General features: G+C 37.1%; 1 protein-coding gene across 5 annotated transcripts in view; it reads right to left on the bottom strand.

The window, feature by feature from the left end:
* Positions 1-683: 683 nt before the first annotated feature.
* Positions 684-26,547, bottom strand: part of Idi (Isopentenyl-diphosphate delta isomerase) — a 90,349-nt gene continuing 64,485 nt past the window's right edge. For 4 of the 5 annotated variants that reach the window (XM_090381614.1, XM_090381605.1, XM_090381618.1 and 1 more), the window contains 3 exons: positions 26,379-26,509; positions 14,395-14,578; positions 684-876 (listed from right to left, as the gene is read on the bottom strand). In XM_090381614.1, the coding sequence (XP_090237740.1) occupies positions 737-876; positions 14,395-14,578; positions 26,379-26,509 (455 nt within the window). In that variant the 3' untranslated portion in view covers positions 684-736. The remainder of the gene's footprint in view (positions 877-14,394; positions 14,579-26,378; positions 26,510-26,547) is intronic. The other variant, XM_090381625.1, reaches the window with a different exon arrangement.

Below are 26,547 nucleotides of genomic sequence, written 5' to 3'. Positions count from 1 at the left end.
AGACTGCAACATCCCTCCTCAATCATTTAAGCACTTATTCTTAGAATACAGATTCTCACACATCAGGAGATAGGAAATACAAGTTAAGTCTATTTATACTTAAAAGTAACAAACCATTATAACAGCTCACAAATGTTGCTAATTATTTGAGAATTATGTTAAGTAAGTTAATTTTTCACACAACAAAATTAATGTTCATTATTAAGCTTTTTATTACCTAAATACAATAATATGCTGACCAGTACAAATTCTCACACATTCAGATCAGAAACTGTCATCTGAAAACAGCAAAATCTTTGGCCCATTTTGAACACACAGGGAAATTTACAAGAATAACAATTTTATAGCATGTACTGTCATGCACAATTTTTATAGTTACTTCTTTAACATACAACTTTCCTATAATAGCAGAAAAACTCTTATTTCATTAAATGCCAATAAAGGAAGTTCCATGAGTGAGTAAGCTTTTTTTGCACACAAAGACTGTTCACCCGGATCTACAAGTTTTTCTTTGTGGCAATTACAAAATTGTGAAAAATTTTATTACAAATATTTATTTTATAAAACAAAACTTTCTAGTCCATTCAAAAATTTACAGAAAATAGACATGATTATATTTAATAACTCTCTTTTATAATACAAGCTATTAAAACTGTAAATAATTTTTACAATTTCATATACAGCCATCTTAAAATATCTATCCTCAAAACAGAGCTAGAAAAATTAATTTTTTTCATTAACCTCCAAGGTGATGAATTATTTTATGGTCTTTTAAGGGTTCAACATTTTGCAAATTTTCCCACCATTTAAACAGGAAAGAGTCTACTATCAACTGAAACCAAGGTGTGATACAATGTCCTCTTCCTTGAAGATTTTCTGAAATAAATTTGTAACAACATTTAAGAGGTTTCATCAAGCTGTGCAAACTTAAACAGAAAGAAGGTTACACTAAAGATGCATTTAAATGGATAAGCTATTTATTCAGGCTATAGCTCATTGTGTAACATAAACTAAAAATAAATAAATTTTCTGTTTATACTCCGGGATGCCCAAACGGGCAGAGCAGTTCACACGATAGATTGAATACAAGAAACAGCAGTCACGGGCTTGAACACCGATCACTCAAGGCACGTGTACTTATGCACACACGCGCCTGACCACTAGGCTACGGCAGCCTCTGGGAACTACATGGGAATATTCAGTTGGAAAGCAATTGAGACTACAATAATAACAATTCATTATCCTAGTGTGGAACAGTCACACATCTAACAAGAAAAAATTAACACATGGAAGATTAGAACTCCTGCAGAGACCACTCTAAGGTAATAATTTGTAATAAAATTAATGGCTAGAATATCTCTGGAAGTTAATTAAAACAGAATTGGTAACAGCTCTAACTGCACGAGAACTTTTTATTATTATTATTATTTAAAATCAAGAAGTTTTCTAACACATAAAACCAATAAAGAATTCATTCAGTGACCAGTCAAAGAAAAATTTTGCAGTTTAAACAAAAATTTTCTACATTTTTATTTTATTTAACTGTTTTTTTTTGGTTTGGTAGTTGTTGGCGCATCGGCTTCTGTGGCCATAGTGCACCTCCCAAGGTTTTTGCAGTACTTTGATCCAAGCCCGAGGCGGGAATCGAACCCACGACCTTTGGGTTGCCAGGCAGGCACTTTACCCACCTGGCTAGCCCGGTCGGCCTTTATTTAACTAGTCTGATTGTAGTGGGCTATATTTATTAATATATTATTTAGCTCATATTTTGGAAGAAACAAATGCTGCACACAGTAGAGTCAAAAAGTTTGTGGACTGCATCCTTTCATGGTTATTTCAGAAGACTGAAACTTTTCTTCACTGCTGTAGTAAAGGTTGCCAAGTTATGTTTCAATTACTGCATTGAAATAGTTTGACAATAATATGTATATAATATGATACCCTGCAGTGAGAGGGCTATACATACCTGTGAGTTCTAATTCAAAAATAATGGACTAATATTAACTGTTGGTGAAAATATAAAAAACTAACTTTCTATTCATCATTTTGCCCAGAAACATAGTCTGAGCAACCATGTCTGTTTCAAGTTATTTTGCAATAGTGTAAGAATTGTACTCATTCACTACAAAAAATATTTGTTACTTTCCATCTAGCTTGAGAAATCTTAAATTCATTCATTCATTACTGTTTATGAAAACATGATTATTCTTGTTTCAATGATTTATATTCACTGAAACTAGATATTTCTGGATGAACTCTTCAATCACAAACTATGATAATGCAAGACATTAGTTTAAAATACTTTTCATGTACTATGAAAACAACAGGACCAGGTAGTTTTTATTGAACAGCCAAATAAACTCCATGAAAACATACCTAAGATAGCTTGAGTGTTTCATTTATTTTAATAATATGCCACTTGAGGATGTGAGAGTAGGACAAAAAAATATTTTGAAAACAGACTGTACTCAGTAACAAAAATTCATTCTAAAGAGGTTGTTTACATTAGTACAAAGGCCATGTACAACTGAGACCAAAAATAGAAAGCACTATTTTTGTTCTACACCAGACTATTCAAGAATAATATATATATTTATTTAATCTAATAAGTGGCTTGAAAGGATTAGAAACAAAAATCATGGGGGGGGGGGGGTGTGATTAATTTATTACATACATGATATTTTTTTAAATACTATGAAGTTAGGGATCAAGTGCTTCCTGCAGGTTGTCTTCATTTAAACAATATTAAAAATGACAACGTACTGCTGTGCAAGAATGTCTATCTAACACTGATACTAGAAAGAGATATCTGATGTAAGGGAGCAAAAGATTTGAACAAATCTTTTTTTAAATTTAAATGTGAATTTCTGCAATCATCCATTTTAAATTTTTGTGCCATCTGAGAAAGATTAAAGATGACAGATCTTTATTTAACTCTTTTAAACCCTAATACAATTCATAGTAAGAATATCATTTTGTGTCCCCACCAACTAATATGGTTACCCTTTCAAACAAAACTATTGTGTTGTTTAAGAATTTTTGGCATAAAACCTACTAACAAGTTCCTGTATATCACTGCTCAGAGAACTTCATATTAGACGACACAATTATCCCCAAGTCTTTTTCCTTATCAAACAGCGTAGATGTCTTCTTTAAAATGTACTGTTTGATACACACTAGTGTAGTACATCACACCTTCCTACTGAGTTTCCTTATTGTAATTACAGTATATGGAAAAGGAAGACTGAAAAGGCTCAATACAGATGTCTTTTTCTTTAGAAATTAGGTGCGGGGGAAAAAAAATTAATATAAACGAAGAATGATTTTATATGCTCCACTTTAAAGAAACCAAAATTAGAAATAATGCAAGAAAGACAAATGGAACTCCCATTAGCAGCATCACAGAAAGAGACTGATGGTTCAGAAAGTTTCATAACAAGTGACTTTCACGTTATAAAAAAACCTATTGAGTATTAACAGCAAGACATTACTGCTGCTCAAAAATTTACTGAAGATTTAAGGTCATGTATCAAAAAAGAAAAATCAATTGGAGAATAATATAGAGGAATTCAAAGAAGAGAACATAAATTCTATGTTTTTACCCCTTAATATAACAGCCCATGGATCAAAGGGTTCTAGAATGTCTGATAAGGCAACATAAAAAAAACACTAGTGAAGTTTTTAAATCAAAACAATAATATAGGGCTTAATAAAATCATTTACAATATAACACTTGGAATGAAATTCCATGCAAGTTCAACATTTACTAAAATTTTTGGTCTGAAGTTGGGAACACTAATAAAGTCCTGAAGGATATAGATTATAATTGATTTCAGGCAAATTGAAGGTTCCAAAGATTTAAACAAAATTTTTAACCAATCTGTTAGAAAATAAAATTATTGCTCTAAATATGAAGAAAAGATTGAATTATATCTCAAGTCCAAAAAATGCTTTACATTATGTTGAATCAGACCACCGTTCAATGTAATAGAAGTGAAGGGAGTTATTTTTATTTATTTTTTTTTGAAACAGATGAAAATTATTTTATGATTCACTGTTTTAGCTGACCAACTACTGGTCCTGATTACAGCAGATAAAAAGGCTTCTACTGTACTTTGGTGCTATCCAAATGCAGTACCTTTTGCACTAATAAATTTTAAACCTCAACTGATAATTTCCAATTATCAGTTGAGGTTTATTAACCACCTTTGATGACCGAAAGTTGAAATTCCTACATTTAAAAACAATAAGAGATCCAACCCCTGTGGTATCATTAGTAGTCCATGAAGAACAGTGGTCATTTATTAAAGACAGTAATGAGGTTTTCACAAGGTTGTTTCTAATCATGATTGCCTTTATAATTCACACTCCTACCAAGATAAACTTGATTTATTAATTTTCCCTTCTATAATTACCCTAAAATCTGAAACATTTGTTTAGTAAACTTCTAGCACTAGAATGCACAATGTGAGTAAACTATTACAATATTTCTAGTCTAAAGCTGAAGTTACTGATCTAAAGGACATTTTAATTATAGCAGAGCATATATAATGAAAAACCTCTGGAGGTCAAAGTACAACAGGTACTATAACCTTTAGCACACTGACAAATATAAAATCATGTTTTCTTGTAGTAAAATCTTAATGAAAACAGGATATGTAGAATAGCCATGCAATGTCTGGAAATGGTTCCCTATGCTGGTCACGTTGTTGCCCAAACTAGCCCTGAGATGTCTTGCCAATATAGCTAGCATCATGCACTGAACATTAAATTTTATATAATATCCATCACCAGAGTGGATGTTTTTTTTTAATCTGCATGTGAGCTATCTAAGGGATCATCTAGGCAACAGTGAATGTGTGACACCATACAGACACCTACCTACTCTGCACTATTATTGATTGTGAGAAATATCATCAGAGCACCATGTTACCCACATCAATGGCAAGCAAGCACAAGAAAAAGAGGGAGAATAAATAATATTTTGTATATGGAAATAATGATGTGACTCCCATGCATTTAAGATGCTGCCACTGCAAGAAAATATGGTTGGAAAAGACTATGCTCATTGTTAAAAGCTACTTATGTCACCACATGATCTTTAATTGTACAAGGATATTATTTTGAAAAAAATTAAAAGATTTAGAAGTATCAGTGCTCTAGAGGTTATACAGTAAAACTTCATTTATTTGAATTGACCAAAATTCTTAAGAAAGTGAATAGAAACATAAAATTTATAAAGATACTATATGTAATACACTAGCAATTATTTGTCTATAGGATTTCAGAAGTTGCCAGATCCAGATCGCATTTTAAATAATCTGTACTAAAATCCGATATCATTGGTTAGGGGAGTGGTAATGACTTGAAGGGGGCTTAGAGGGGAACAGGTATCCTGTGTGTTATCAGACACAGCCTAAAACACTGATGGATCCAATATCTCTCTATTACAGAAGATTTAGGAGAAGTCCAGTTGGCCTGCCTCCTTAAAATCCACTCATGCACATCTTCTCGATGGTAAGCCCTGTTACGTCACTTAGGTGGCAACGAACATGTAGAGTGGTTCTCTTCAAGATGCCTGGTCAGCGTGAAGAGGAAAAGATCAAACCCTCCAGCATATGAAAGCACGACGAAACAAATGGCCCTCAGCAGCTTTCACTCTCCCTCTTACGGCAGCGAGAGGATCAGAGTGGAAGCAGAGGGTGCTAAGAATCTCTGGGTATGACCAGGCTGCCATGCACGGAAACTGAACTTGGCCTGTTATAACGTAAGAACATTCATCGGTGAAGACAGGATATTAGAGCTGGAAAAGGAATTAGAAAATGTGAATTGGAATATCATCGGTTTGGCTGAAACAACAAGAAGAAATGAATCACTTATAAGTTTATCAAGTGGAAATCTGCTGTACACCAATGGAAACAGTGAAAGGAGTGAAGGTGCAGTTAGGTTTCTGGTCCATAAAGATTTTAAAAACAACATTTTGGAATTCAAAAGTACATCACCAAGAGTGTCAAGACTAATACTCAAGATTTCTAAGAGATACAAGCTAAAGATTATAATGATTTATGCACCAACATCGAGCCATGATGATGAAGAGGTTGAAGAAATGTACACTGAAATTGAGAGTCTTCTAGATGAGCAGAAAACCCACTACACTAATATTATGGGAGACTTCAATGCTAAGGTTGGAAAGAGACAAAACAGCGCAGAAAGGGGAACTATAGGAAATTTTGGAATTGGTGAAAGACTTGTGGAATTTGCAGAATCTCAACGACTGTCAGTAACTTTTTTCAAGAAAAGGGTGAACAGAAAGTGAACACGGAAGAGTCCAAATGGATTAACTACTAATGAAATCTACTTCATCCTCACCAACAGAAGTTATATTGTGAATGATGTTACCGTCCTGAATAAGGTAAATGTTGGAAGTGATCACAGAATGGTAAGATGTACACTTGATATAGATGTAGGAAAGGAAAAAACTGACTCGAGTAAATAATACAAAGGTCTTTTGAGATAACAAAAGAGGAGAAAAAGCAGTATGTACTGGAACTTAAGAACAAGTATGAACTTCTGCAGACTGCTGAGGACCAAGATATCGATGAGGAATATTACAACTTTTTGAAAGTGATAGAGCCCAAGAAACCTAGAGGGAAAAAGAAATCCAAAGAAGAAAAAATTAGTCAAGAAACACTTGTCATGATGAACCGAAGACGACAAATGAAAAGCAAGAAAAACACTGACAGGGAGAAAATTGAGTATACTGAGTTATGCAAAGCCATTAGAGAGAGACTCAGAGAGGACATAAGAAGATTTAGCACAAGAAAAGTAGAACAAGCATTAAGGGAAAACAAAGGATTTAAATCAGCAGCCATGAGCAGTAATACAGAAAAACAAATGATACTGAAACTGAAGAATAGCGATGGTGTACTTATAAACAGCATAAGACTACTACAGAGAATTATACAAGGAGCAGGGGAATGATGCCAGCAGTGGGGAAGATGGATTACAAAGTAGCAACACATACGACATACCCAATATTCTTCCTGATGAGGTAGAACATGCATTGAAGAATCAGAAAGCCCCGGGGGAAGATGAAGTTACTGTAGAGTTGTTAAAATTGGGAGGAAGAGACATAACACAAACTGGCAAGGCTCTTCACAAAGTGCATTCAAAAAGGTGTGACGCCTAAGCAGTGGAATAATGCAATCATAGTTTTGCTGCATAAGAAAGGAGATAAATTGGAAATTATAGACCAATTAGCTTGTTATCCCACATCGGTCATTACTAACAGATTAGAAAGAATACTTGATGAGAATCAACCGAAAGAGCAAGCTTGCTTTAGGACAGGATTCTCAACTATGGATCACCTTCATGTAATATCACAGCTAATGGAGAAAGCATATGAATAAAAACACCATTATGCCTGGCATTTGACCCCATACAGCATAAGGCAATGTTTCAGGCACTGGAAAGACAAGGCATTGATACCCCATATATTATGATTTTGAAGAAAATATATGAGAGTGCTACCTCCTTTATTAGACTAGACAAAGACAGTACGAAATTTAAAATTGAGAAAGGAGATCGACAAGGAGACAATATCTCCGAAGCTGTTTACTGCTGCCCTTGAGGAAGCTTTCAGAAGATTAGACTGGTCGCAGAAAGGAGTCAATGTGAACGGAGAGTACCTAAACCATTTACAATTTGCAGATGACATTGTGGTCATAAGCCATGATTCCAAAGAATTAGAGGAAAATCTTAATCAGTTATGCACAGCTAGTAAGGATTTTGGACTAAAGATAAATATGGCTAAAACAAAAGTAATGATGAACAAGTATGCCACAGAAAGGGAAATAATGATTGAAGGAGCAGTAATTGAAAAGGTGGAGTCATATACTTATCTGGAACAAGTTATTAGCTGTAATAATGATAAATGGCTGGAAGTCAAGAGAAGAATAAATTTTGGATGAAGAGCAATATCCCAGTTTGTCTGAAACGTAAAATAATGAACCAATGTATACTCCCCAACATGACTTATGGAAGAGAAGCTGAGAACTAGTATCGGTAACGGTATCAAATCCACGTGTTACAAATTGCAGCTCCGTTGAACGAGAGGTTTTTAACCGTATTTAGCCGATATATTAACCAATTGTTATATCAATTTATTATCTATAAGTAGCTATAGACCTAGTCAGGATACTTAGTTTATTCTAAACTGAGACAGTGAGATTTGGAAGTTAATCAATACTTAAGAGTCCATAGAAGTACCAGTCGTAATTACCGCCATTGTAACACGATAAAGCATATCCGGAATTCGATAGCATTAGCTTTGTATAGTATAGTGCATAATATAAATGTGGCGTTATAACTGTGTTAGGATACAAGTTTAAGGTTTTAATTCTGTTCTGAAATTGTAATTTTATTGACATTAAATCGAAATCATGACTCAAACCAGAGCAGCAAAGCAAAAGGCTCAAGCTAATGGGAGTGCTGTGGCTCAGGGGAGAACTGAGGGGGCAGTTGCCCTCTGAATCACAGCCTTTTAAGATGCACTGTTTGCTTGATGTTTGCGGAGCAATCAGGTACGGGACATGATACTGCCATGGGGGATGTCTTTGTGTGTGCACGATGCAAGGAAATTAGGCGACAAATCAGTGTTGTTATGGGCCTATAAGAGACCTTGAAGGACAGGGTGGATGCCCTCGAAGGAAATAAATTGAGGGGCCCATCAACGCCAGAGCTTGCACTTGGTCATCTTGCAACACAGAGGCAGCCCCCAAGGCAGAATGCGCTGGTCCCACAGGAACTAGTAGTTGTTGGTGACTCTATTGTCAGGGAAACGGGAAACATGCTTTGTAAAAAGGATAGGTGGAACAGGACCAGGGTATGTCTGCCAGGGGCGAAGGTTGATGACGTTGTAGAGCGGATATCATCTTTTACGGGCACAAAAGGTGATATAGTTGTACACGTTGGCACTAATGATATTAAGAGTAAGAGACCAGCGGAATTACTTAACAAGTACAGGTCACTGTTGAAAAAAAGCCGTGAAGTAGGGTTGAATTTGAAAGTGTCTGCAATTCTGCCCAGACACGATAGGAGGGAGTATATGATGAGAGCCTTGTCGATCAATTCGGCCCTGGAAAGATTGTGCAAGGCTCAAGGGGTAGAATTTTTTTCAGCCTGGACTGTACTTGTTAACAGGAGAGATTGCTTCTACAGGGATGGGATACACTTAAATAGAAAGGGTGCAAGAATATTTGCTGATGCTATCGAGGCAGTGTTAGGTGGGTCGGAAAACTGCTAGCTTGGGGGGAGACAAAGACAAATAGATTAACAGTAGCCACTGGCAGAGGTGAAAGAGATTCTTGCATTGCTTCTATTGGAATGAGCAGAAGCCTGAAAAACAATATGCGGGATATTTCAGAGACTGCTGGAAGTCATTGCGGTACAAGTAAACACATGGGTTGTGTTAGGGTAGCTAAGAATAGAAACAGGTGCATGTATTCTTGCGTGTACACCAATGCTAGGAGTTTAGTAAATAAATTTGATGAATTTGAGGTTTTGCTCAAAACATCAAAGGCAGATATTGTTGGGATATCAGAGACGTGGTGTCACACAGATATAAGGAATGCAGAACTGGAATTTGGGGAGTACAACGTCTACAGAAAGGATAGACAGGATAGGAAGGGAGGAGGGGTTATGCTATTAGTTAAAAAACACATAAAATCCAAGGAAGTGAAGCCAGTCGACATCGATGGACAGGGCAGTGTCGAGTCAGTTTGGTGTGACATAAGCATGGGTAAATCAAAATTGAGAGTAGGTGTAGGGAATCAAACACTCTTTTGTAATAGCATACTAAACACTGGCCTGTACAGGCCAAGTGTCATTCATGAGAATTTTTTTATTATTTTTTTACACTTTTCTTGAATATTTTCATGACTAGTGCATGGAAAATACTAAGTGAAAGAATCCTTAGAAAGTTATGAGGATGCACCTTAACTCCCAGAATTATTCATATATGGATGAAGATCAGGCCTTCACTGGTACTTTTCTAATACTGAAAAAGAAATACTCTTCTGAAAAGAATTTCCTACAGTGCAAGGGAGAACAGATGCAGAAAATTATGTACTGCAATCTATACACATGAATGAGAGACATTGGCTGGAGTTTCAAAATAGTGTTATTATTACTGATTAGCTGCAGCTCAATTGCCACATTATGCCATCTCTCTTAATGGCAATGGAGCCAACACCTATCCATGTTCTCTGGCTTAAACTGTTGACAGGTTTCATAAGTCATTAATAGTTGCCTATTAAGCTTTGGATGAATGATAATATTATCCTTTGTCTTTAAATAGTCAACTTGGATGTATATGCAATATAGCATCCCTGGAAGGAGTCCAAGTTTTTTTTTTTTTTTTTTCTGTCCCATTCTGCAGCTCTCTCACATACTCCATATAACCTGAGACAGAATTACTCTCTTTGAAACCTTTGTTCAAATAAAACTTGGATGATGATGATGTAAATAACATATCATAAACTTTTCAGAGGATAAGACGTGTGTTGATTTTTGGCACTGAGCTTGGAGAGGTGAACAGATGGCTGCTGAAAAGGGATAAGTAGTTTTGATGTTTTTAATGTACTACATTGTGTTCTACAAAGATATTAAATATGCTTAGTAGTGCTCATTAGCTTATTTTATTAAATTTAACTAGTGATTTTTGTAAGTTACGGTGTTGGTGCCAATATTGTTGCACCATTGTTGTAGTATACTAGATAGATACGAAATAGTGTAATACGTAGCACTGTATTAGGAATCTGTTAACTTAGTATAGTATTATTAAATTGTATTTAAATAGAAATAATGATCCAGAATAGTGGGAGTGCTGTGGCTCGGGGAGAGAAATGAAGGGATCAGTCTCAAAAAATGTGTGAAATATGAAATGTTTGCGGACATGATATAGCCAAGGAGGATGTCTTTGTGTGTAGGCATTCTGATGGGCCCATCAAGCTCTCAGCTGCCCAAATCAATGTCAGAGCTCACTCCTGTGCATTAGGCAACATGGTGGCAATTCCCAAGGCAGAATGCACTGGTCCCATTGGAACTAGTTATTGTTAGTGACTCTACTGTCAGGGAAACGGAGAATATATTATGCAAAAAAGGATAGGTGGAACACGACCAGGGTATGTTTGCCATGTGCAAAAGTTGATGACGTAGAGCTGATATCTTTTAAAGGCACAAAATGTGATATTATTATACATGTTGGCACATTAAGAGTAAGAGATCTGCAGATTTATTTAACAAGTACAGGTCAATGTTGAAAAAAAGTTGAGAGTTAAGGTTGAATTTGAAAGTGTCTGTAATTCTGCCCAGACACGATAGGAAGGAGTATATGATGACAGCCTTGACAATCAATTTGGCCTGAAGAGATTGTGCAAAGCTCATGGGGAAGAATTTTTCTCAGTACGGTCTGTGCTTGTTAACAGGAAAATTTGCTTCTACAGGGATAGGGTGCAAAAATATTTGCTGATGCTACCGAGAGTGTTAGAGGGTCGGAAAACTGCTAACTTGGGGGGATTAACAGTGGCCGTAGGGAGAAGTGAAAGTGATTCTTGCACTGCTTCTATTAGAATGAGCAGCAGCATGGAAAGCAAGGTGCTCGGAGTCATTATGGAACAAGTAAATACATGGGTTGTAGTAGCGTAACTAAGAGTAAGAACAGGTGCATGTAGACCAGTGCTAGAAGTATAGTAAATAAATTTGAAGTGCTGGTCCAAACATCAAAGGCAGATATTGTAGGGTTATCAGAGACATGGTGTCACACAGATATAAGCAGTGCAGAATTGGAATTTGGGGAGTACAATGTGTACAGAAAGGACAGGAAGGGAGGAGGGTTATGCTGTTAGTTAAGAAACTAACAATGAGAATAGGTGTGTATTATAGGCTTAATGACTCTGATGAGTATAAAGTGCAGAGAAATAGGGTGGGCCAGTAAATAAGAATGTCTTATAATGGGGGATTTTAACTTTCCAGATATTGACTGGAACTTATGGGTTGGTCACTTTGTGAATGGGGATACATTTGCACACCTCCAGTCCATGGAAGCTCTTATAATTCACTCGCACACTAGCAAGACTTTTGTGGATTTACTGGATGACTTTTCTACAGCAATATGTTCGAGAGGCAATCAGAGGGAGTAAGACTCTCAATCTGATTATCAGCAGTGATTATTCACGCATTAAGTGCCTCCGTAGCCAGGTGGGAAGGAGTAGCAGTGCATAGCATAAGCTTCTTGATTAGACTGGGGTTCGAGCCCATCACCACCAAATACGAAGGATGTGGAAAGGTCAGGGAATGACCACCGCATATCCCGGAGCAATATGGCCTTAGTTGCTAATGCTCCTAAAAACCAAATAACAACATATTCACCCATTAAGAATTTTCAGATAAATTAATGATGCTCGTGGCAGATAAGAAAAATGCATGGGATGCATATAAATTATCAGGTGACATAAGCCAGCCAGTAATCAAGTCACACAGGAGGTTAAGCTGGCAAAGGATGCAAAGAAAAACAGCAAAGAGTTCTTTACTTACGAATCGGATTGATCCACTTAACACAGATGATTCGACTATTGATGATCCTGCTCAGATAGCTGATAAACTGAATATGCATTTTGCATCTACATTCACAGATGAAGAGTTATTCAAGGAGGGAAATGCCAGAAGTTTATCAACCTCTAACTGAGAGCAAAGTGGAGGAGAAATGTTAAAGTTAAACATAAGGAAGGCACCTGGGGTGGATGGGATCTATCCAGTTATAGGAAGTAAGCAAACCCTTAGCCATAATTATAAGAGCTTCCATGGACTGGAGGTGTGCAAATGTATCCCCATTCACAAAGATGATCCAAACAGTGACAAGTAACTATAGAATGTTAATTTAACTTATGTTCTGGGAAAATAATGGAATCACCAGTTAAAGAAGCATCACAGAATCATCTACACAAGACTGTACTAATAGTTAGGACACAGCATGGGTTTGTTAAGGGGAGGTCTTGTCTGACCAATTTGATTGGATACTATGATGTGGTCACAAAGGAACTGGATGCAAAGAATAATTTTGATATCATATACTTGGATTTGAGGAAAGCTTTTGATACTGTTGTGCATGAAAGACTGCTGTATAAATTGGAGCAGTATGCCATTAAGGGCAAGTTGCTACAATGGATAAAGGGATGGTTGAGTGGGAGACAGCAGAGAGTGGTAATAAATGGACACTGCTCTTTGTGGAGTTCCCCAGGGTTTAGTGTTGTGCCCATTGTCGTTTTGTGTATTCATAAATGATATTGATGAAGGTATATCAGGCATAATGCCCAAGTTTGCAGATGATACAAATGTTGGTAGGGTTGTTAATGACAGTAAAGACAGTATGCTACTGCAACAGGATCTAGATAAGTTGGGCAAATAGGCTGATAAGTGGCAACTGAAATTTAACATTAACAAATGCAAAGTACTTTTACTGTACCCATACTGCATACGGGTAGCAGTAACCCAAGAGAAATGTACCAGCTATGGGATACTACACTCAGGGAAGTGGACAGTGAAAAAGACCTGGAGTTAATTGTGCAGTCAGATATAAAGTTTGCTGAGCAGTGCTCATGGGCTGCCAGAGCAGGTAATGGAGTCTTGCGAATGATATATAGGAATTTTGCTAGCAGGTGATTATCCAACTGTACAAGGCAATGACCAGGCCACACCTTGAGTACTGTACAGATCTGGAGGCCTCATTTTAGGAAGGATGTAGAGCTGCTAGAACAAGTACAAAGAAGGGCAACGAGATTGGTGAGGGAAACAAAGGGGTGCTTTTACCAAGAAAAGTTAAGTTCTGCAAATTGCAGTGCCTGGAGACTAGGCACCTGCGACATGATCTGATTGAGGTGTATAAGGCCTTGAACGGGTTGAAAAACCTCAATGCTAATGAGATTCTTCCTCTTGCTTAGATTAAGAACCTGAGGGGGTATAGATTCAAATTGAGGAAAGATGGTTGTAGAATAGATGTGCGGAAATTTGCCTTTAGCCAGCAGATAGCAGACTTCCATCTCTTGTTGTGAAACTGATAGCTTATAGGAATTTAAGGTTGAGCTAGAAGATCATTTGGAGTGAATAGATGGGTGAAGTGGGAGGTTTTTTTTTTTTTTTTTGGATGATGAAAACACTATAGACTATTTGCACCTCTGAACACAGGAATTTTAAGCACATTTTGCACAAAATGAAGTGCATCATATAGAATAAAAAGAATTCATAAATTTTGGATGTGAAAGCAGGCCAAATATATATATATCAAAAAGAACTAAAATTTTATTTATTGCTATAACATTAAATTTCACTCTTTCTTACCTAAAAATCCCTTTAAGTCTTTTTGAGCAATGTAACAATAATCTTTAACTTCATTTGGGTTGGGATTGAGAGTTACATCTTTTTGTATAATAAGAGCATAATCGATTTCTCGTTCACCCCATATTCCATTGGAAGGAGCTGTATATAATATTCTAGTCATGTAATGAAATTCTTCAAGAGGCAACTGTTAGCAAGAAAAACAATATACAGATAAAGTAGAAGTGGACAGAACAAATATTTATCATTACATCATTAAAATAATAATTTTTACAAAGGTGGCCCCTCCTCCACCCGAGGGACGTTCAATAAATTATCTACCTACATATGAAAGAAATAAGATGGAGGCAAAAATCTGTTTAATTTTTCAATATAACTCCCTTGAACTGCAATACACTTCATCCATTTTGTTGGCAATAAGAAAATAACAGACAAATAAAATTCTTGAAAATAAGATCCTGTCCATCAAAGAATGAAGAAACAGCAGACTTCAGTTCATTATCTTCAGCAAAACATGTCCAAGTACATTTTCTTGAGGTGTTGAAACAGGAAACAGTCAGTCACTGGGGGACAGATCCAGACTGTAAGGTGGAGGGGAAAGCAACAGCATGTGACCTGTGCACTGTCTTGAAGAGGCAGCACACATCTGGAAAGTTTTCCATTATGACATCCCTTAGGTTGTACAGTAGGGATGCATGACTCCCCAGTGATTGTTTGTGTTCCAAGTGGTGAATGTACAAAATTCCATCAGCATCCCAAAAAATGGTGGCCATAATCTAGCCAGTTGAAGGTTGTCTGAAATTTTTTGGGTGCTTCTATTACACTGATTCTTGCTTGGTCTCAGGATCCCAGTGATGAACCCATGTTTCATCACTGCAACAATTCTGGAGATAAAAGTTTCAGGATCCCTTCCATAAAGCTCACCATACTTGCAATTGCTTTTGCACAGGGGTCAGAAATCTGCAGATCCATCTTGTAATGACCTTAGTCATCGCCAAAAGTTCATGAAGGATAGTTATAACTGTTCCCTCAGATGTCATATTCCCTAGAGATTTGTCATTCAGCACAAGAGTTTCCACAGCTTGGCACATTTCTGGACTGGTCGCCGTCACAGAGCTTCCTAGATGCAGATCATCTTCGATGGAATCTCTACCCCACTTGAATTGTTTTAACCAGAATTTCACCTGGCAGTGAAGGTGCACTGCTGCCATAAACAGCCACCATTCTTTCATGAATGGCCTTTGACCTTCTTTGGCGAGAAATTTTATGACTGAACGATGCTCCAATTTCAGCAAATCCATACTTTGATACAGGTGTCTTCGTTCTTTATGTTACAACAGCACAACCTTAAAACACAGTGGGTTAAAAATTAGTGTGATTTAAGTTGAGGTATGTAGGAACATGATAAATCATGAATAATTGAAATATAACAATGGGAAATACCTTATGTAGATAATTTATTGAATGTCCCTCATACCACACAATTAATTATTTCATGTTTTTATTTCTAACAAGATGGCATCACAGAATGAAAAAATTCTCTGAGCACTGTACTGCAAACTATGGCTTAGCCTGTTTGAGATTGAAAAAAAAAAATGAAGTTTTTTTTTTTTTCAATCTCAAACTTCATTTACATGACTTTAGGTCATGTAAACACACTTGATAAAAGTGCAAATTACTCACAGTATCTTCTGTTAGATAAAAGTTATTTGTGTAGAATGCTTTAATTAATTGCCTAGAGAAATTTTTAAGAAATAAATAAGCAGCTTTTGTGAATTTTTTGCAAATGTATAAGGTACAAGCAATTTCCATTACGTTAGTCACATTGCAATTGTAGAAAATGGTGAGATTAACAAATTATAAATGACCTAAAGAAGAGTTAAGTCTCTGACTGTTTTATATACAAATCTCCAAAGCACTGTACTACAAACTATGATTGTATACAGCAATTTTTTTTTTTTTAAAGTAGAAACATTCTTGTGTACTTGGAACAAAAGATTTAAAAATTTTGTTGCCAGGATATTTATCTTGCATAAAATTTATGATTATCTCAGCTGTCATACATTTTGGAATACATGTTATTTGGTTTTTTTAGGAGCATTAGCAACTAAGACCATATTGCTCCGGGAATATGCAGTGGTCATTCCCTGACCTTTCCGCATCCTCCACAATTGGTGGCTCACGGACTCGAACCCCGGTCTAATCAAGAAGCATGCGCTATGCACTGCTGCTCCTGCCCACTTGGCTACGGAGGTGCCTTTGGAATACATCTTTTCATTATACCATATGCATGGGAAAATCACTCCTGATTAAAATCATCAACTTTCACTTCCCCAGTCTTTACTAGATGCAACAGATTGGAAATTAAATTAAATACTGATGAATTTCTTTAGAAACCTAAGCAGTAATAGATATGAATAAATATCATTCAATACAAAAAGAATTGGCATAGAGCCTCTATATATATATTTTTTGTGTTGTTGTTGTTATGGGAGTTTAATGGCACATAAGCTGCTATGGCTATAATGCACCATTTTTTTTTTTGTGTGTGTTAAGGAAAAGCATTTAATATATTACACACATTAGTTTTTAAAAAAATTGCTGATTTTTTATTATTATAAATAACCTTAGCACTCAAGTTATAACACAGCTAATTCTATATGGTTTCAAAGAAATTGTTAAATGTTTGTAGGGTTATCCTGTCCTTTCAGAAATGGACACGATATGGCTATTAGTTCAAAATATGAGAGACCGTTATGAAAGGCTATCATAACTTTTAAACTAAGAAAAGAGATATACAGACTATGAAACAAAACTAATAGAATAATATATTGCATTGAAGGTTTTCAATGGTCATAATATTCACAAAAGAACAAACATTGCACTATTTTGAAAAAGTTAAGCCATTAGTTTAAAAGATGAGAATTGTTATGACAGTGTCTTCAAAACTAATACAATAATATACTGCATCTGTTTGCATAGGCACCTTGTTTTTCCCTTAACAATTTATACTGCCATAGCTAAGATATCCTTTCTAAAAGACACTGATTTTAATTAAATATATTTATCAATACATAGAACTTTTTTTTTTAGTGTCACTGAACTCAACAGTCTTGAGATGGTGAAAGTCAAACATTTCAACATGCATGCCATCAGAGGCATCCAAAATATTCTGTATTCATCACTGGAATGTCCCATAACTTCAGCCAGAAAATTTCTTCACTGATGCTGTTAAAATTTCTTGCTTTAGCTTTTCAACTGTGTGGACTATTTCTATAAACAGTATTAATTGGATTGAGTCTAGAGAGTGCAGTGGCAAATACCATTCATGTGAATTGTGCAGGAAATCAAATAGGCACAATTCAATCATGAACAGGGACTGACAAATTTTTTTTCAGATATAGGTGCCAGGTTTGAAGAAAAAATTCCTTCCAAACACAGCTAGTATGCAAAAGTTTGAGCATGGAAACAGCATATGGCATCTCTTCCTTGTGTTGGGTAGACTATCATTCCATGATTGAGGATGTCTTAAAATAAAAAACTCTAACACTAAAGATATTAGACTTCAATTTCCCCAATATGGATTCTGACAGTCAATCCACTGGTGGTATACTGGCTTATGTTACCTAAATTCAATGGAAAAGTTTGATGAAACACAAGCAGCTCCTCTTTACATTTCTAAGGCTTTGATTATGCTAAACAAGCTCCCATCTCATGGACAGCTGACTGTTTTTTTTCGGTTGCATATACAATTTCTTTCTGACCACTCGTTGTGTATAATGGTTGTCTTCTAATTTTTAATGTACAACTTGTATACATCAAGTTGCATGACTATTATGGAGGCGAAATTGAAAAATATTTAATGCTGGTGTTCCACAGAGTTCAGTTCTTTCTTCCACTGTTTTCCTCTTCTATATTAATGACCTTCTTACACTGACTGAAAAACCTATTCATAGTTTTGCTGATGATATCACATTGCATTCCACCTTCCAGTTTGAGAAACCTTGCCCTGAACAAACAGCTTAAGCTTGAATAAAAAAAAAAAAAAAAGGTAAAGTGCAGCCATTATCAACCCACTGCAGGATGGAAGCCTCCTCAACAATTCATGCTGAGGGTTGTTGTTTGTTTGTTATTTGGTTTTTAGGAGCATTAGCAACTAAGGCCATATTGCTCCAGGAATATGCGGTAGTCATTCCCTTGACCTTTCCGCATCCTCCGTATTTGGTGGTGACGGGCTCGAACCCCGGTCTAATCAAGAAGCGTGTGCTACGCACTGCTGCTCCTTCCTACCTGGCTACGGAGGCGCCCTCATGCTGAGGGAAATGGACCATAACCTGCCACGCTGGTCCAGTGCGGGGGTTGGCAGATCGACCGCATTCAGCAGTCAAGGGCTTGAACCCGCTCTACTCAAAGAGCGTGTGCTACTACACTCCTGCTCCTGACCACTCGGCTATAATGGACAAAAACAACTAAGTTAATTTCAATTCTTCTAAAACTCCACCCTGACTTATATCTTGCAAAAAAGAAAAAGAATATTGTCCTTGTGCTTATCTTTGATGGCTCTCAGATCTCTTGACACTGACCTCTAATCTCTGTTGGCATAAGCATATCACAAATATTGCTTCCTCTGCATATATAAAAAAATCTGGGTTTTCTCTTTCACTCTCAGTTTTATGTTTCTTCTAAACAACTACTAAGTCAGTATAACTCTCAAATCCATCCTAACATGGAATATTTTTCCCGCATACGGAGTAGTGCACCCAAAACTTCTCTCAGGTTGGTTGGTTTGGGTTTTATCGGCACATTAGCAACTATGGCTATAATGAACAAAACCCAGGTCATATAAAAGATAACAGTTAAAATGTCAGTTACCTAACAAATTAGGTCACTAAGTCAAAATGCAAAAAAAAAAAGTACATAAGGATAAATTTTAAATAAGAGTGAAAATGTTTAATGATTTTAAATTACTAAAAACTGCTAACAGACGGTCACTGTTAGATAAAATCTGACTGAGTGTAAAAGGCTCTGATTACTTGGTAAAAATGACTAAAAGCAATAAAATACAAAACACTGTCATATCTATAATGTGGACACTTGGACAGAATATGTCACACATAGGGGAGTCATCTGTCCTCAAGAGGGATGACTGTTCTATGTGGGGGTGAGCAATAAAACTTCCACTCTTACAGTTCCTGTGCAGATTAGACTGCCAGTGTTTGATTATAGGCATTAACTGCTACAGCTTGTTCATGACCTGTCCATGCAAAAATTATTGCCACTGGGAGAGTAACCTATTGCATATTACTTTCCTGTAGTCTAGGTAGGGGACTAACAAGTTATAGTTGTTCTGGGGTTGCGGTGACAATGCAGTGTCAGCCAGTTCATTAGCCTTCATTCCAATGTGCCTTTGGGAACAAACAAAAATGTATATCAAAGGAATATAACATCTGCTGGATGGAGTCATGAATGGATGAGGATATCTCATCCCCAACAAAGCCGATAGTATACTTAGAGTCTCTATACAACATAACCTTTGATTACAGAGCAATAAAAAGTACTGAAGCCTATAACAGCTACAAGGTGATGTGTAATAGAGCCACAGAAAAGGTTCGACAGGCAAAGGCAGTTTATAAGAAATCACTAGCAAACAGAGCAAAGAGGGGGGGGGATAAAGAATTCTTCACATATATAAATGCCAAGAAGAGCAGGACAAACCAGATCGGACCTTTACGTAAGGGAAAGGGGATAGTATTAAATACACCAGCTGCCGTTGTAGATGAACTCAACAGTTATTTTGCATCGATATTTACAAATGAAAAGCCTTTTGTGGCAATGGGAAATTGTGGGAGCGAAGTTAAAAAATATGTAATTAATGATATTGAAATTTTGCAAGATTATTTAATGAAAAAACTTTCGAGCCTACAGACCAGTAAGGCTCCTGGAGTTGATGGAATATACCCTATAATCTTAAGAGAGGCGGCAAGCGAGTGCATTGAACCACTGAGGCTAATTATGCGAGCATCACTAGACTCTGGGGAGATTCCCTTGGATTGGAAAAGTGCAAATGTATCTCCCATACATAAGGGTGGCTCTAAAAGTCAAGTTGGAAATTATCGACCTGTCAGTCTGACTTCAGTAGTAGGGAAAATCATGGAGGCAATGATCAAGGGTGGAATTCAGGATCATTTGGATCGAACTGAAATTCTCAAGGATACTCAGCATGGTTTTGTAAAGGGAAAATCATGTTTAACAAATCTGGTTCGCTATTTCGAAAGGGTCACTCACAAGCTGGATTTAGGGAATAATTTCGACATTGTTTATTTAGATTTCAGCAAAGCTTTTGACTCAGTCCCACATGAGCGGTTGCTTTATGAGCTGGAACAGGTTGGAATCACTGGGAAAATCCTTAGATGGATAGAAGGATGGCTTCAGGGCAGGAGGCAGGCAGAGGGTTGTGATAAATGGCTATTCCTCAGATTGGGTTGATGTAAGAAGTGGGGTTCCCCAAGGATCAGTATTAGGGCCACTGTTGTTTTTAATTTTCATAAAGGACATTGATGAAGGGATACAGGGCATGATGTCTAAATTTGCAGATGATGTTAAAATTGGTAGAGTAGTTAATGATCACTGTCAAGCTGAGCTTCTTCAGAGAGACATAGATAGACTTCAGGAATGGTCAGAAAAATGGCAGCTGTGCTTTAATCCAACAAAGTGTAAGGTATTACACCTGGGAAACAGTAATCCCAAAATAACTTATTCACTTGGTGAAGTTCAACTAAACCCAGTACTGGAGGAAAGGGACTTGGGTGTTACTATACGGTCAGACATGAAATTCTCTGAGCATTGTAAACAGGTTGCAAGGAAAGCCCATGGTGTCCTATCGATGATCTATCGAACTTTTGCAAGTAGAGATAGGAACGTGATAATCCCATTATATAAGGCTTATGTTAGACCACACTTGGAATACTGTGTTCAAGTATGGAGACTGCACCTCAAGAAAGACATCGAGCTTCTTGAAAGGGTGCAAAGAAAGGTAACTCGCCTGGTGAGATCGGCAAAAGGGCGTCCTTATGAAGAAAGACTTCGAATATGTGGGTTGCAGAGTTTGGAAACTAGACACCTTAGAGGAGATTTGATTGAGGTGTTTAAGGCTCTGAGAGGCATCAGTAAAATGAATGAGGACAAAATTTTCAAGATTATAAATGATGCTAGAACTAGGGGACATAAATTCAAGTTACGGGGGGGGGGGGAATCTTTAGATTGGACTGCAGGAAGTTTTATTTTAGCCAGCGAGTTATAAATTACTGGAATAAGTTGCCTTCATGGGTGGTAGAGGCCGACAGTTTGGGGAAATTCAAAGGTCATCTGGATAGTACTTTCGGGTAAGGGAAGCGCATAGGATGATAGGTTTAATTTCCTTTTTATTTATTTTTTATTTTATTTATTAATTATTATTATTATTATTTTTTTTTTTGTGTTTATCATTGTTTTGTTCGGAATTTTTTTTTGGCTGGTGCAGCATAAGCCATAGGCTTTCTTGCACCATGCGGCCGTTACTAATACTAATACTAATTGTGGGGCTTAATCACATCCAAGGGTAATATTCTGTAGCATAAAGAGTTTATGTTGCATTCATCAGGAATCTTCTCAGATATAGTATTATCTACGAAGATGACATCAAACCACAAATGACTGACCTCAAGCCATCAGTGAGGACAGGTAAGAAGTCAGAGTATTCAGCTTGCTCAGCAGTATAGAACTGTTAGTAGACAGAATCTGGAGGAGTGGACTTTCACAGGTTTTAATAGAGAAGTTGTATAATAGCATTCAAGAATGCAAGGTAGATGAGACTGCTGTGATCACTGTCACATTATCATGGACAATGTTCAATTCTCTTGGTAAATTTTGGATATGAATACCAAAAGGGATGATTGGCAGTCTTGAGGCTGATATATAGAGGTTTTCCCAACATGGATCAAAAACAATGTCCATGTGGGGTGGTCTAGCAGGGATTTTAGTTTAAACGTGTACTGTAATGACAATTGCTTTTGTCAAAGAAAGGGCAATTCAGTTGCTTTAACATATACACTCTGGATAGGAGATGTTCAGGACACTCCAACAGCAATACAAATGACTTGATGGTGGACTGGGTCAAGCCACCAGATTATGCTATTTCTAGCCAATGCACGCACACACACAGTAGTGGTTCAGCAGTAGGAGGTACTGATATCAGAGTGGCAACTGACCATGTTTTTTTAATTGGTATTTGTGAGCTCAATAAATAGCTTGCAATGGGAGTGAATGATTCTCCTGGTGGAATAGTCACATCAGTTTGCATTCCAATATAATGCTTCCCTGCAACTTTTTTAGCATATGCTGACCTATTGCTGCTTATTGGCTTCATTGTTTTCCTGATAGGATATGTTCAGCTCTGCCTTGAGCCTTTGAATATTTTTCCTCCTTCCACTGCTGGCATGCCCTTGAGTACACAGGGTGTTCTACTTGGCAGTTAATGCATACAGGTTTTGTAGCTGATCATCCCATAATTTTACAGTCCTTAATATCATATCTAGAACACACACAAGGGTACGATGACAGGCCACTTGCGACAGTGTATTTTTGACAGTTGAAGCATCATAAGAGCTTCAGTATGTGTAGCTTTATCAGGCAGTGCAGGTACCATGCTGTGATGGAACTAGGAGTCAATAGAGAGTACAAAGTAACAATGAAGTTTCTAGTAGATACTGGATTCCCATTCATATGCACAAATATTCTCTTTACAGCTATCAACTCCTTAGGTTCAGAACAGATTTCTTCTACTGATACTTTTAGCATTAGTAGAGGCATATGATGCAAGAAAGCAAGCTTATAACAGCATCAGGCAAGAGGAATAATCCCATCAGCATTGAGCCTAGTCTCCAGATGCTGCAATTTGCAGAACTTTAAAAAAAAAAATTCTTGTTTATACTCCTGCACGACCACCAAGTCAGTGGAGTTTACAATAAATCAATCATTACAAATGTTAATTGTATTTAGCAGTCAGGGCTTGAACCTCGGTCCACTCAAAGAGCATGTGCTACCGCACTCGCACTCTTGACCACTCGGCTACGAGATTTTCTTCATAAGAGCACCCCTTTTTACCCTCAACAATCTTGCTGCCTTTCTCTGTACTCGTTCTAGCAACTCTACATCCTTCCTAAAATGAAGCTTCCAGACCTGTAGGCAGTACTCAAGGTGTAGCCTGACCATTGACTTATACAAGGGGATAATCACCTCCTTATCCCTGCTAGCAAAATTCCCGTATATCATTGACAAGCAGCATACTGTTATTAACAATCCTGCCAACCTTTGTATCATCTGCAAACTTTGACATTAGCTTGATATACCTTTGTCAATATCATTGATAAATATACAAAACAACGAGCCCAACACCGAACGCTGGGAAACACCACTAATAACATTAGTCGAAGAAGAGTAGTGTCCATTGATTACCACTCTGTCTTCTCCCACTCAACCATCCTTTTATCCATTGCAGGAATTTGCCCTTAATGCCATACTGCTCCAATTTGTACAGTAGTCTTCCATGTGCAACAGTATCAAAAGCTTTCCTAAAATCCAAGTATACGACATCAAAATTATTCTTTCCATCCAGTTCCTTTGTGACCACATCATAGTATCCAATCAAATTGGTCAGACAAGACTTCTTAACAAACCCATGCTGTGTCTGTCTGAATTATTACTGCAGTCTTGTCTAGATGATTCTGCAATGCTTTTTTATTTACCCTGGAACAGAAGTTACACTAGCAGGTCTGTAATTACTCATGTAACCCTTTGATCCCTTTTGTGAATTGGAGATATATTTACACATTTCCAGTCAGTGGGGACTTCCCCTGAGTCCACGGATGCCCTCATAATTATAGCTAAGGGTTTGCTTAGTTTCCTTGTCACCTCCTTTAATATAACTGGATAGATCCCATGAATTTCACAGTCCTTTATATCATATCATGAACACACAAGGGTTCTATGACAGGCCATTTGCAACAGTCTGTATTTTTGTCACTTGAAACATTGTATGGGCTTCAGTATGTATAGCTTTATCAGGCAGTGCAGGTACCATGTTGTGATGGAATTAGGAGACAATTGCAAGTTCAAAGTAACAATGAAGTTTCTAGTGGGTACTGGATTCCTATTCATATGCACGAATATTCTTTTTTTTTTTTTTTTGATTTGGTAGTTGTTGGCGCATCGGCTTCTGTGGCCATATTGCACCTCCCAAGGTTTTTGCAGTACTTTGATCCAAGCCCGAGGCGGGAATCGAACCCGCGACCTTTGGGTTGCCGGGTAGGTACTTTACCCACTCGGCTACGAATATTCTCTTTACAGCTATCAGCTCCTTAGGTTCAGAACAGATTTCTTCCTCTGATACTTCCAGAATATACCATTCAGAGATCATGCTACAATATGAATTTAGTGTTTTATGAAGGGACAACTGTAATCGATATTCCCCTGGAAATAGTGGCTTGAAACTGTTCTGAATACTTATGTTTGGTTTCAATGAAAAGGTCACCAAAATGTAGCCAATCTACCAATTTAGGAGCGCTTGCCAAAACTTTCTAACCCCCCTGTATAAAGAAGGTGACATTTCTGTTATGGACTTTTTGCTAGTGGAGTGGATTATCACGAAGCATGGTATAGGTCCTGATACCCCCTCTGCTCTGAGTCTTTTTGTTGCTGCTGTGGTAGCATCATTGTTCTCAGGTAGGGCCCATGTTGGGGTCCCAGAAGAAAAGTTAACATTATCAAGATTCACGACTTATTTTTATTTTGGTTCCCCACTCACCACAGAGTTTAAATGGGAAGACCACTACCTAGCAAGCCATTAATCACCTCGGGAGTGGGGTGGCATAGACTCCATACCTGCACCACCAGCAGCTTGAATTCAGGCTGGTGGTGGTGCAGGGCAGTGCCATGCCCCTACTCTCATAGGATATGGTCTGAGAGACTGTTGAACCAACTAGCCGAATGACCCTAGTCAAGCCACCCCAGGACTACCTATTTTGTCAAAGTAGTGTGCCGAAGCTGAACCTCTCAACCATGCAGGATTCCTATGGTGGAAGCTTGGAACTTCGACTGTGGGCACTGGATACCAGTGATGCTAATCTGAAGGACTAGAAACATCACTGGAAGGTCCCATCACCATGTACAGGTGCCCATATCAAGTGGCCTCTCTTAAGCTTCTATATCCATTCAGTATTATGGTTAATTAATAATCCATCTCTAACAAATTTTTTTTCATTCTGTCTCTACCGCACATCTTTTCTATATATATTTCCATGGGCACTGTTCTTCTGAATTAGCACCTACAATTCCTTCCCTCTCTTTCTTCCAAACCAGTAAGCAACCATTTACTGTTCAACTTCAAACTAACAGAACCAACATTTCTTCTCCCTCATTTATCCCTCCAACTTCTGTTTTTTGGAACAATCTTCCTTCACATGTTATTTACTGAAAATTACAATCTACAGAAATTCAAAGTCTACAAATTGTCAACAAATATCATTTGTCTTTTCAACCTTCAACCCATATACAGTACTAAGTAGTCTAGGTTCTATTAACTTTGTGTTTTGGGAGGAAAAAATAAAAATAAATAAATAAAATAAAAATTAATTTCCCCCTCAAGTGGCAATAACCAACCCAATACTTTCAAAAACTTTTTTTTTTTTTTTTTTAAGTAAATGTAAGGAGAACACTGCACTTAAAAAAGAAAATCAACATTTCACACAAAATTATAAATGTGTAGCATTATTAACTTTTAACTGTAAGCTCCTACAAACAGTGACTGCACTGCAATGTTTTGTCTATTCATCAAGAGTATACCTGTGTGCAAACATGCCTATATCCAAAAAAATAATGCTTTAATACATGTCACAGTAATAGCACATAGTCATAGAGGAGACTTCACATTCTTCATAAATGAAAAATTATACCTGAGATGCAGGAATTCCAAGTTCAATTCCTAGTCGTCTTTGAGCAGCTCTCCTTACACCAACAGCATCTTTTTCCTCTAATTCATTGGAAATATATAAAGGATGGCTACAGCATGTATTAGTATAATAACCTATAAAATTGAGGGGAAGAGGGAGGTAAAATGATTGT

The sequence above is a fragment of the Mastigoproctus giganteus genome, chromosome 1, assembly GCF_048544385.1.
Source record: "Mastigoproctus giganteus isolate SK-2022 chromosome 1, ASM4854438v1, whole genome shotgun sequence".
Lineage (NCBI taxonomy): Eukaryota > Metazoa > Arthropoda > Arachnida > Uropygi > Thelyphonidae > Mastigoproctus > Mastigoproctus giganteus.
Note: the sequence above shows the minus strand (reverse complement) of the source record. Positions and strands in the feature narration are given on the sequence as shown.